The sequence below is a fragment of the Crinia signifera genome, chromosome 5, assembly GCF_055691185.1.
Source record: "Crinia signifera chromosome 5, ASM5569118v1, whole genome shotgun sequence".
Taxonomy (NCBI): domain Eukaryota; kingdom Metazoa; phylum Chordata; class Amphibia; order Anura; family Myobatrachidae; genus Crinia; species Crinia signifera.
Window position 1 is genome coordinate 297,619,480 of NC_139221.1, and position 12,418 is coordinate 297,631,897.

The 12,418-nt window shown below is 44.6% G+C and overlaps 1 protein-coding gene across 1 annotated transcript in view; it reads right to left on the reverse strand.

Annotated features, from left to right (window-relative positions):
• The window catches only part of LOC146081230 (macrophage mannose receptor 1-like), a 146,663-nt gene extending 134,606 nt beyond the window's left edge, over positions 1–12,057 (reverse strand). The window contains exons 1-2 of the mRNA XM_083189335.1: positions 11,869–12,057; positions 4,878–5,273 (exon numbers count right to left, since the gene is read on the reverse strand). Of these exons, the coding sequence (XP_083045461.1) occupies positions 4,878–5,273; positions 11,869–11,926 (454 nt within the window). The 5' untranslated portion in view covers positions 11,927–12,057. The remainder of the gene's footprint in view (positions 1–4,877; positions 5,274–11,868) is intronic.
• Positions 12,058–12,418: the final 361 nt, after the last annotated feature.

Genomic DNA, 12,418 nt, shown 5'->3' on the forward strand with positions numbered 1-12,418 from the left:
AAAAATGACAAAATACAAAAAAAAAGTGTTGAACTGTTTTTTGTGACAAGCATTTCCATGAATTTTCCTCCCTGGAAAAGTGAGCGTCTCCCAAAACCGATGATGGGTAATTTGCACATGCACATATTCTGCAATGCACATGCACTTCGGCCATTTTTTCCTTTGCTGAAAAGCTCGAAGTCAGAGTGACAGGCTTGGGGCGGGACCAGGGTGCACTCCTGGCAGTTCGTGAGCGTGCCCTCAGAAACCCTAGGAACATCCACTCGCATGCTGTCGCTGCAAGAGAAATTATTCAATGGTCCCCAACCATGAAATGATTTAACCAGCCTTCACAAATAATAGTGGAGACTGACTTTTATTTGCAGCTGCCGGGATGAAGACAGAGCGGGCGGCTGAAGTAAATTGCGTCAGCCGGCCTGCCCCCAATACACTTTGTCCTGCCCACATTTCCATGGGAACAAACAGCGTTTTCATTGGGACACCCGACCCCTCCGCCATCCACCCCCGGCCCGCTCCCTGTGAATGGCTCAGCGACTATGCAAGTCACTGAAAAGGGGACCTGCACATGCACATAAAAGACCATGCAAAGTCCCCCAACCATCGGAAAAGGGCCGAGTTCACCCCATTCCGAGGAGACTAGAATCAACCTCTATGTGCACTAATACCAGGGACGTGCGGTGAGGTAAATGGCTCAAGAGTACCTGGCAAATACCAGAGCCAGATATGCACACAATATGCCAGCATTATACACATGTGCAGCGGTATACACTGCTGGAGATTCGCTGAGTTTTGATAAGAGATGTGCAGAAAAGGTATCCAGGTGAGGCCCTGCCTCACCTGCCATAGACTTTTTACTCCTGAGTTTTGACTATAAAAATGATTAGAATAATAAAAATAAGATTTTTTTTTATATATTCTTTGTATTTTTGACGTACTTTATAAATTAAAAACGCTGGCATATATGCTAGTATGACAGGAAAGGCTGTGCCTCAACTGCCTCACCCCACCGCACACCACTGACTAATACTGTGGGCTTGGGGCTAATTCAGTGATAATCGTATAAGCTATCAATTCAATGCAGGAGGAGGTGCATACCACCACCTGTCTGCGTTTGCGATTACTAAATACCTCAATGCGTCTGCAGTTCTAAAGAAACATTACGACTTTCAGCATGCTGACTGCAAATACCTCGGTCTGCTGAGTGCATGCACCCATCCTTGCAGGCGGAGGGCGGCGGGGTGGTTCATTAGCATATGGGAACGCACAGCCCATTGGGCATTGTCATGCTAATGGTACTATGACGCAGGTGCGGGGGGTGGGCAGCTGACATTACCAAATGTCAGCTGCCCGCCCACTTGCCCCAGAGCATCCACGTATATATAAGTGACTTCAGAGTCACTTTTATATGCGTGCGCCTTCACCATCATTCGATGGTCACCGACCATCGAATGATGTTGGTGGATCGCACAAGGCTGCAAATGGATTTTACTTTGTAACATTCATTTGCAGTCCCTGTGAGTAAATTTACTTGCAAATGGTGGGCAAGCGTTAGTTGTGAGTCCTCCTGACACCCGTGAATAGACACAGCATCTATCCATGCCCCAAGAGCCCAGTGCTGGTTCTTTAAATACAGGGAACCCTGACACCTTTTTTTCCCCTGAATTTTTAGAACCAGCACTGGCTGAAAGAGCCCGGGTTGGTTATGCCTAAGGCACAACAATTCAGGTTTTACAGACTTTAGGGAGAGGTGACTGAATTTGTTCCTCAGTCAGCCTTATTATTCCATCAGTGAAAAGCAGGGATAGCCATAAAACCTGGACTTTTGGTGGGCCTTGAGGACTGCTGCTTTACCATACAAACGCACCGCACAGAACTGACTGATCCGTGTGATTCTTCATGTTCGGCTGTGTTTGGCTGCCTGCTAACTCAATAATCAAACACAAATCACTTCACCATTGGAAAATATGAACCGTGAGAACACAGCTGCTTAAGGCCCCCATACATTAGGCTGACTTGTCCTAAGAACAGGTCAGACCCAATTCTCCTGGGCTCACATACAATTTGACACTTGATGTGCCCTTTTATGTAATTTATCATATGTAAAAAAAAACGAGGAGCTGAAGGGCGGTAAGGAGCAGTATGTTGGGCGGCGTGTGCAGCAGCAGTGCTGGTGAGGAGCAGTGGGGCGGACAGCAGTGGCTGGGAGGAGCAGTGGGGTGGGCGGCGGGCAGCAGTGGTGCCGGTGAGGAGCAGTTGGGTGGGTGGCGGGCAGCGGCGGTGATCAGTGCAGCGGGAGGGCAGCAGCGGCTTTTACAATTTTTAAATAATGTGTCAAATGACTGTCCGGCTTCTGATTGACTGAGATAGAGCACTCTCAGCCAATCAGCGGCCGCCTAGAGGGAGTCCGCTGATTGGCTGAGAGTGCTCTATCTCATTCAATCAGAAGCCAGATTGTCATTTGACACATTATTTTAAAATTCTAATAGCCGCAGCTGCCCGCCCGCTGCACTGATCACCACCACTGCCCGCCCCACTGCCTGCTCCTCACCGCATCGCCGCTGCACCCACAGGCCAGTCCTTTGCATTCTAATAGCCGCCGCTACCAGCCCGCTACCGGAGGTCGGACGTCGTCGTACATGCTATACGTCTGACCTCCTGATCCTGTCCAATGCGCACGGAACAGCGCATCGGATCGGATGAAATGTCACACATATGCGATTTTGGGACGATTTCACCCAATTTATCAGCCAAAGTGCCGAAATCATGTGAAATCAGCCCAAAATCGCATAGTGTATGGGGGCCTTTATACTACACAGACGTATCTGAAACTACAAATCTCTTCCGATGTCTCTTGAACTCTCCCAGGAATCTGATCTGACCCTGGGCTAAATTTTCACTCTATTCACTTCAGATAAATCTGATCGGATCTATCTGAAGCAGACAGATTACATCAGATTGATCTGATGCAAACATGCTACATCAGATGTATCTGATTCAATATTTGAATTTAATAGGCTGGGCTAAAGGTCCCCATACACTGGGCCGATTTCACCCGATTTCGACGAATCGGGCCAAATCAGATGTGTTTGACATCCCATTGGGTCTGACATCCCATTGGGTCTGATGCATGGTCCCGTGTAAATGGGACCGGAGATAGAGATTGGATCTGTTTGCTCGTCCGACCTCCAACTCGGACCCCCTCCCACCAGTGGGGAACAGGGTTGCATGTGATAAATCACATGTGAAAGAACCACATGCAATGCATCTCAGTAAGGTCCCGGACGGCTCAAGGGGGGATCGGATGGGCATACACTGCAGCGAGACATTACAGCAGTGCATGGCCAACTTAATAAGGGGATATATGAAGTAGGGTCCACTGTTAAAAATGTCAGTAAAGGGTTAATCGTATAGGGCCTGAACATAACCAGGCCCTATAAAAGAGTAATCCCCTCAAGTCTTGTGTGCTTCAGATGCGATACATCTGAAGCACACAAGACCTATCAGATGCGCCCCTGGTGGCTTCAGATCAGATTGATCCTTGGTGCAGCACCAAGGATCTATCTATGAGACACATATGAAGTGGGGACGTGCATCGGATCAGAGGGAGCTCCGATTTGGCCTATTTTCTTCAGATTGGACTCTCAGATCAGTCCGAATCCCAAGAAAACAGGCAAAATCGGACTAGTGGATGGGCGCCAAGTGTTAATGTACTTCAGAAAGTAAGTCACCATTACAGTACATTCTGCAATTATTCTTTTAAAAAAAGATCAAACAAACTTTTCCAGTTGCTCTGCAACTAAAACATGCATTCTATCATTGGATAATAGAAATAGTTCATGTGAGTCCTGTTGGAGAAAGTGGGCTATATAAATAATACTTACTTATACCCCTTTCAGACATGCTACCCGGCAATTACCCAGCATTTTGAGTTCCGGATCATTTTGCCAGGGACAGTCTGACCCCCTTTCACACATAGCAGCAAATTACTGTGTTCAAGCCCATCATATGCTGAAAACACGGGTAATTTGTGTAGTGTGAAACGGTCTACCCGGGTCATAAATCCCGCGTAGACGATTCTGGTAAAAAGCAGGGTCAGTGACCTGGGATTTCAGACCCGGGATGACCCTTGCACACTACACAAATTACCGGGTATAACTACTTCACCCGGTAATTTGCTGCTATGTCTGAAAGGGGTTTGACTTACTGTTTGGTAACCTACTTATTGCCTATATATGGACACACAAGAACAGCTCAAGAAGAAGTTTAAGAGCACTAATCACAACACACAATATGAATCAGTCAAAGAGTCCATTTTTTAACATACAGGTTACAAAAGTGCCAAAATGATGTAGGTGTTATGCTGGGAGGTGCATGCAAAGAATCTAAAGAATTTAGACATGGACGTTGATACATCATTTATTGCAGAAATAAAATTGGGATCACGTTCCACAATGGCCGGAAAAGCAGAGCTCTATGTCGGCACCTGAGAACAGTCATGAAAGGCATGAGAGAGCCTGGCCGGGCCCAGGTACTTTTTAAGGGTTGTGGCCTAATCGTGGGAGGTGTGGTCATGCACCCTTAGAATAAAATACAGAAAAAAATTGTACTTTAAGCGCCTCCCTGGCCATGCTGCAACCCAGCACACAGCTCCTGTTCCGGGTTAAGAAGAGCTCCGTCAGCTGTTGCTGCCAGGTAATGGGGGCCCCACTGGGCCCTTCCATCAGAGCTGGGTCCAGGTAATTTGTATCCCTTCCCTCCCTCTCTCGGCACCACTGCAGCGATATGTGTCTGGTTTACATTTTCTTACTGTTCATTAAAGGTTATATGCACATTTTTTATGTTACACATATACCATATATAAGATGTATACTCCTTACCTTCATAGGCCTTAACACATAGGTCATCTGGCGTTCCAAAGATTTTCCAGCGGCTCCAAGCTCCTGACCCTTTATAAAGAATAACTTTTTCTTTTGTGTTACCATAGTTCAAGTGAAGATCTTCGTTCTGGATTCCAAACAATGTATCATTCTTACAATCCCATTTCTGGAGGTCACTGGTACCATCACACTGGTATAAGGTCACCAACGCCATGTCTTTCTTTGACGCTGCGGCCAGACATAGGGAAGAGCCGACATTTATAAGCTGGTTTATGGAAATCCACCGGAATTTTTGGGCGTTGCTGTTCGCTTTACAGGTAGCGACCGCAATAAGTGAATTCTGGGCTTCTAAACACTTCTTATGATCTTCGTTGTAGATTAAAAAGGTGTCTGCGTCTGGGAAAAAAAGTAAATTGTTTATTAATAAACTGCTATTGGAATTGAACTTGAATAGGATCCATTATAGGAGCTTATTTAATAACATAAACAATTTGCCCAAATTATCTATAACCAATAAGATATCTGCTCACATTTAATAAGCTGTGGCAAATAAAATGCCAACTGTAAACCGATTGGATGCTTCCAGAATATTATAATGCAAAAACAAAGCAATAGTTCATGTAATAGAACTGCAGTTCATTACCTCTGCTGCAAGGGCTTCTGGGAAGAACAGTCCCCACTGGAAGCTACTTTTAAATGAAAGTATAACAATGGATGTGTGAATGGAAAAAAAAAAAAAAATAAAGATGATGTCTAAGTATAGGGGAAAATTTACTAAAGGAAATTTGTAAAAAATAGGTGTATTTGTATCCAGAAATACACTTATTTTTGACATTTACTATCCCGAAAATACGACAATTCGTAGTCGTATTGATAGCACATCAATACGACTACGAATTGCCGCATTTTCGGGATAGTAAATGTCAAAAATAAGTGTATTTCTGGATACAAATACACCTATATTTTTACAAATTTCCTTTAGTAAATTTCCCCCATAGTGTCATTGTTAATATCACCCTGTGAATCTATTTGCTTTTCATGGCCTGCAGAATTTATTGTCAAGCAAAAACAAAATGGTCTGACAAAGAAAGACTAGTTTCAATTAACTTTAATAGAGAACAGGGGCCTGTGCCTCTCCACACTGGACATAAACCCTGCCTCCAGATACACATACCAACCCTATCTAAAGATGGCTTATGTGAAACTGCACCATGCATAAAGAGAAAATTCACATAAACCATCTTGAATTCAAAAAGAGTCAGGGTGAGATTTAATAGGATGAGAGATTCAGAAAGTAAGAGATTTTGTGAGAAATCTCCAGGTTTTTTTTAAAGCGGCAATCATTTACACTGCAAAATCAAACTGGTTTTGCAGTGTAAATGATTGCCGCTTTAAAAAAAAACCTGGAGATTTCTTACCAAATCTCTCACTTTCTGAATCTCTCATCCTATTAAATCTCACCCTCTGGCCCTTATTCAGATCTTATTGCAGTACAAATTTGTTTGGAAAATGGGCAAAACCATGTGCACTGCAGGTTGGGCAGATGTAACGTGTGCAGAGAGAGTTACATTTGGGTGGGGTGTGTTGAAACTGAAATCTAAATTGCAGTGTAAAAATAATGCAGCCAGTATTTACCCTGCACAGAAACAAAATAACTCCCCCAAATCTAACTCTCTCTGTACATTTTACATCTGCCCCACCTGCAGTGCACATGGTTTTGCCCACTTTCCAAACAAATTTGTACTGTGATCAGATCTGAATAAGGGCTTCTGCCTTTTCCCTGGGAGCTGGCTGAGATACAGGAGAAAGATGTTTTTTGGTAGAGTTTGAGGCTGCATAAAAGGTGTTATCAAACACACATATCGCACACACCATTCCCCCCATGTGCACGTCTGTGATTTAGGGATCAATGACTGTGTGGTTCTCACAGGGGCACCATTCGGAATGTCTGGAGGCATGCGTTCTAAGGGGCACCAGGAAAACCCTAGGGCATCAAATTAGTTAGGGACAGCTCTGGGTTCTTGCCCTTCTTATAGGCCTAATCATAGCTGATGGAGAAGTTGTGTTTTAGCAATGGTAAAAAACGAGGCACTTATCTGGGTGGTTTTAATCAAGCGGCTCCTTAACCCTTTTAAGTGCCAAGTGAATTTGTCAAAATAGGTGTGAAAATCGCCAAGTAAACATTTTCATTCATCATAATGAGCTTATATAGGAAGTATAATAAAACATTTTTACACAAAACTATTTATTTGAATTTATATAACAAATGTGAGCGACGCTGGCATTTTTAGCGGATATTTTGCACATCATGTTGGCACTTAAAGGGTTAAAAGATTAGTCAATTCCCAAATAAACAATAGCAGTTACCAAGAACAAGAAGTAGTAATACATAAAAGCATAACATAAAACAAAAAACAGGATTATTCACTTAAAATTGACTGGTGGGTGTAATTTATTAATATATAGATGTTAAAATAACATGAATAATATCACCCATATAAGTGAGGACAAACAAAGTGCGCATAAGTCAATGAAAACATTGTACAGACTTCAACGAAACGCGTTAGGGGGACATCACATTGTTTATGCGCTTTATTGCAGTGCTACTTTTTGCTCTTGGTAATTGCTAGCCATAGCTGAATTTGGTTCTGTTCTCTTCTTCATGGGCAGAAGAATGGAGCACAACTAAGGCCTACAGTAATGCTGACTGAGTACTCTGTGAACGCACCATGACCCATCACACAGTTTTACTTTCTCTGGTGTCAGGCTGCTTGACTTTATTTGAATATATATTTTTAGCTATAGAGGCCAACGGAGATATTGCCCATAGCAACCAATCAGACGCTGCTTTAATTCTACACTGCAATATAGATCTCACTTTGAAGAAAAACCCCACCCAAGTCTAACTCTATCTGCACATGTTACATCTGCCCCACCTGCAGTGCATATGGTTTTGTCCATTTGAGAAGGAATTTGCCTTTGCGAGTGAACCAGAATAAGGCCCATAGTTTCCACATGTAAATAATGGGCATTAGTGGGCCGATGCCTCCACAGCATATTTACCAAGGAACTGATGCTATCTTCATGTTCTCCTCACTGAAATGTTATAGACGTCATTAGAGAACACTGACACAGTAAATCATATGACACAAGTGACATCACTACTCTCCAAATGTAAGTATATTTTATATGGAAAGCGTGAGCTACTCGCGGCAAAATAAACCACCCAAAGAGCTACTTAAAATTAAAAAAAATAACCAAATAATGCCCTTTACACATTATGCCACACACTGCAATGCCCCTGACACCATATGCCACACACCGCAATGCCCCTGACACCATATGCCACACACCACAATGCCCCTGACACCATAAGCCACAGTGCAATGCCCCTGACACCATATGCCACACTGTAATGCCCCTGACACCATATGCCACACACCGCAATGCCCCTGACACCATATGCCACACTGTAATGCCCCTGGCACCATATGCCACACACCGCAATGCCCCTGACACCATATGCTACACACTGCAATGCCCCACAGTAAGTCTTTTAATTCATTTGAAATGACTTGGTCTTTGCCCGAAGGTTACAAATAAATAATGTGCCCCATAGTGCCACGGGCGGGTGTGCAGAGCAGTGGTCGAGCTACCCAGATGGTCGCCGCGGGTTGGTGACCACTGGTCTAGTTCATTGGTCACATTATTAGGCCTCACCCCATCATGGGAAAATGGCATGATGATTTGGGTCATCTGTTGGGAAGGACGGGGTTAATCTGTCTTTCATGAATCAATGATTTTGCATATAGCGAAGGTCAGAATTACATACACTGTGTTCAAGTTCAGAACATTGGACCCCTTGGATCAGCACAACGTATCTGGTTCAAATGTACAGATAGGTTTGCATGGCACGCCTGATTGTCGTTTCTAAAGACCGATTGGGATTGTTGCTTCTACAGAAGGATAAAGATTCAGCGACCAGATACAGGACTGCATGCAGGAAATGAATGCACCCTTGTACACCAATGGTTCACTTGTCCAGCTATGTACTTGTAGTGTACATGGGGGCGGAGGAGGGAATCACTGCATGCGTACAGTACATACATTTCCAATTAATTGCAATGTTCTTATGCAAAAAAATAATGACTCTCAATGATGCAATATGCACTTTTAGACATTAATCAGCCATACAGCGGAAATATCAAAGTGCAAAGTAATGCCGACCTGGTGCTTCAGAGGATCTCTATAGCAAATAAACATTCCCAACTTCAGAAGAAATCATTGTACTCTGCACTCTATTATTTTGTAAAGAGATAACTCAACCGACATATTGGGGGAAATTTACTAAGATGTGTATCCTACTTCACATGTGATGTCGCTATGGGCAACCAATCAGAATTTACTTCTTATTTATTTAGCACCCTCTAGAAGATAGTAGACAGGATCTGATTGGTTACCCATAGCAACATCTAAATGGCATAGTCTGTCTTGTCCAAAATATAAAATACTTCATACAGCCTGATGGTGTTCTCTTTAAGGGGCCCATTTATTAAGGATCGCATTTACAATGCGTTCTGGGCAGAATATTACCTCCCAGGATCACATTGTAAAATTCCATTCTATCGCGTGGATGTGTTATTTGTTACCCTGCACACACGACCCGCTCAGCCGGGTCCCGGGGGTGTGCGCATGCACGGTTAGCGCTGACACCCCACTGACCGCGCTGCCCCAGGGATGCAGCTGGAGGCTGTACACGAGGGATCGCAGCAGGGATTGGAGATTTCTTCTGCTGTCCCTCCTACATACATTCAGGTGATACTTAATATTTTCGACAGGGGCGTAACTATAGCACCGCAGCCCCCGCGACCGCGGGGGGGGCGCTATGCATGTGCGGGCGCCGGGGGCTGCAGTGCTATAGTTACGTTACACCCCGCCGCCCGCCGCACCAACCCTGCAAACCCCCCCATCCCCAGTCTTTACCTGTGTTCAGTATGCGCTGGTCCGGTCCCGGCTCCCTTCTTCTGATGAGGACCACCACAAAATGGCCGCCCCCATATAGCACACAGTTCTCTGAAACTGTCTGCTGTATGGGGGCGGACATTTTGTGGTGGTCCTCATAGCAGAAGAAGGGAGCCGGGACCAGCGCGTACTGAACCTAGGTAAGACTGCGGGGGTTGGTGCGGCGGGCGGAGGGGCGGGTGAGTGGCTGGGCGCCCTCCCTTTAACGGCGGGGGGGTGCCCAAAATGTAGTTACGCCACTGATTTTCGGTTAACCCTGGAAAAACGATTTAGCTGCAAATATTAAATGATAAATGGGCCCCTAAGAGTTGGTCTGAAAAATGTAGCAGTGAAAGCAGAATATCCATTGCACAATGATATACAGCAATAGCCATTGTTGTATAGGCCTACATTATTGTTGCATGTACAGATTGAGTCCCCCATATGCAATATATATGTAATAATTTTGTGCACAAAGTCTGTGTACTTTAAACCAATAGAAGCTAAAAATGTTGGATTTCAGAATATTTTGGCTATCTGATTTCCGGACACCAGAGATTCAATCTGTATTGCCGCTGATGTATATGTAGCCATTGATGTAGATGCTATTACAGCATATTTGTAGATAGTGGCCTCTAATGGTCACTGGCAGTACTTCACCTCAAAAAGCTGGAGTAGTTATGCTTTTATATATACAGTATAGGGGGTTATTCTGGTTGAGTCGGAAGGCTGCAAATTCACAGTCTTGCAAGTCCACCGAGCCCCGCCTTACGAATGGTGGTATGCCGTCCCACCATTCGCAAGGGTGATTTGCTCGAAGGGTCTGTGAATGGATGTTACAGATGGAGCTGGCTCCATCTTTGCAGTGGATGGCGATTCTATCGCCAGCCCCACTGGCAACCGGCTACCGCCAGGGGTGTGCACACGTGAGACGCTCGCATGCCCCTTGGCAAATGGAGCCTGCCGCCGGTCCACGCCACCTCCCCGCCTCCCCCGCACCGCCCTGACACCCCCCCGAACTGGGCAGCGTCTCCCTGAAGTGGAGACGGGCAGGGAGACGCTGCCCAGCCGCCATGATACTGGGACATGCGTGCGCGTGAGAGGCACGCGCGGCCCAGTCTCTATCGCCGGTGCTCGCCAGTGCAAGGGATCTGGCGAGCGCCGGCCAAAGATAAAACCGGGATCCATCTGTACACTGTAACATCCATTCACAGCCTTGTGCGATCCGGCCACATCATTCGACTGTCGGCGACCATCGAATGATGGCAAAGGTGCACGCATATAAAAGTGAAACCCACATGCTAATGGACCACCCCCCGCCTGCTATCTTGGGTGCGTGCACCCAACAAACAGTCTGTTTGCGGTGGGTGCACGCACCCAACACATGCGCAGAAAGCAAAAGCCCACTCAAAGCTAAAAGCGTCAGAAGCTAGTCTGCTACCTTGTGATTGCCTCTCTGTTTGTGCATGTGTGAGAGAGAGATGTAGAGATGGCGGTGTTTCGTAGACAAACGGACGCTAGACACTTATATAGATTATATATAAATATATATATACAGAGAGAGAGGGACAGAGACATGGTTACACATGTAGCATAGTTTATATTATTATAGTATGATGCAGCAATTGTTGTGTATGAATATAGTATACTGTTGTACTGTTATTATAGTGTACATAGCAATTGTTCTATATGTAACAGTTGTAGCATACAGTATGTATGTGTAGTAATTGTATATGTAGCCGTAGCAATTGTACATATGACAATTACTGTATATGTAATTAATATGTAATTATTGTTATAGTGTATACAGTATCCGCAGCCATTTATAATAGTGCCCACCTTGTGTTCTCTAATATCATGTATGTGCTTTGTGTTGTTCCTAGCAGTGATTATATAAGCGGCTGCCATTGTGCACATCCATACCTGTAAACTGAACAAAAAGTACAACACAACATGGCAATAAGAGTAGGTACAGTAGTAGGTAACTCACCCAGCTGAAGTGATGGACGGATAAAGTACAGAAGTATGAGAATGATGGAGGCAGTCATTGTGAATATCTCATTATATATTCTGCCAGGTGTCTGAGAAATGGTGCAGATGTAAAGGCTTCGATCCCAGCAGTCTGGAGTTATAACTGATGAAGCGCCAAACTGATCCTAGACTTTTGACAGAATACAACATCCAGGGAAAGTTGTGGCCTCTAAATGATAAGGAAGTATCCTGTCACATGGGGCATTAAGGCAAACAGGAACTCCCAGTCCTACCGTAACTTTGCTTTCATAAGCTAAATTCTGTTGTCCACTCTTATTGGCTCAATAGAGGAGCCTGGAGTTTTGATGATATGGCATTTTCCTCTTGTGGTACGCTGAATGATTTATTGGAATCAATTCCAGTATTTTTTTGTATGAATCAGTTTACTGCCATTTTATGTTGCAATGAAGTTGGCGTAGGCTGATTTTCCAAATTCACGATAGTATCTTTGTAATGAAGAATTAAATTAGGCAACAGGATGTCCTGGGTGGGGAAGACAAAAACCCAGT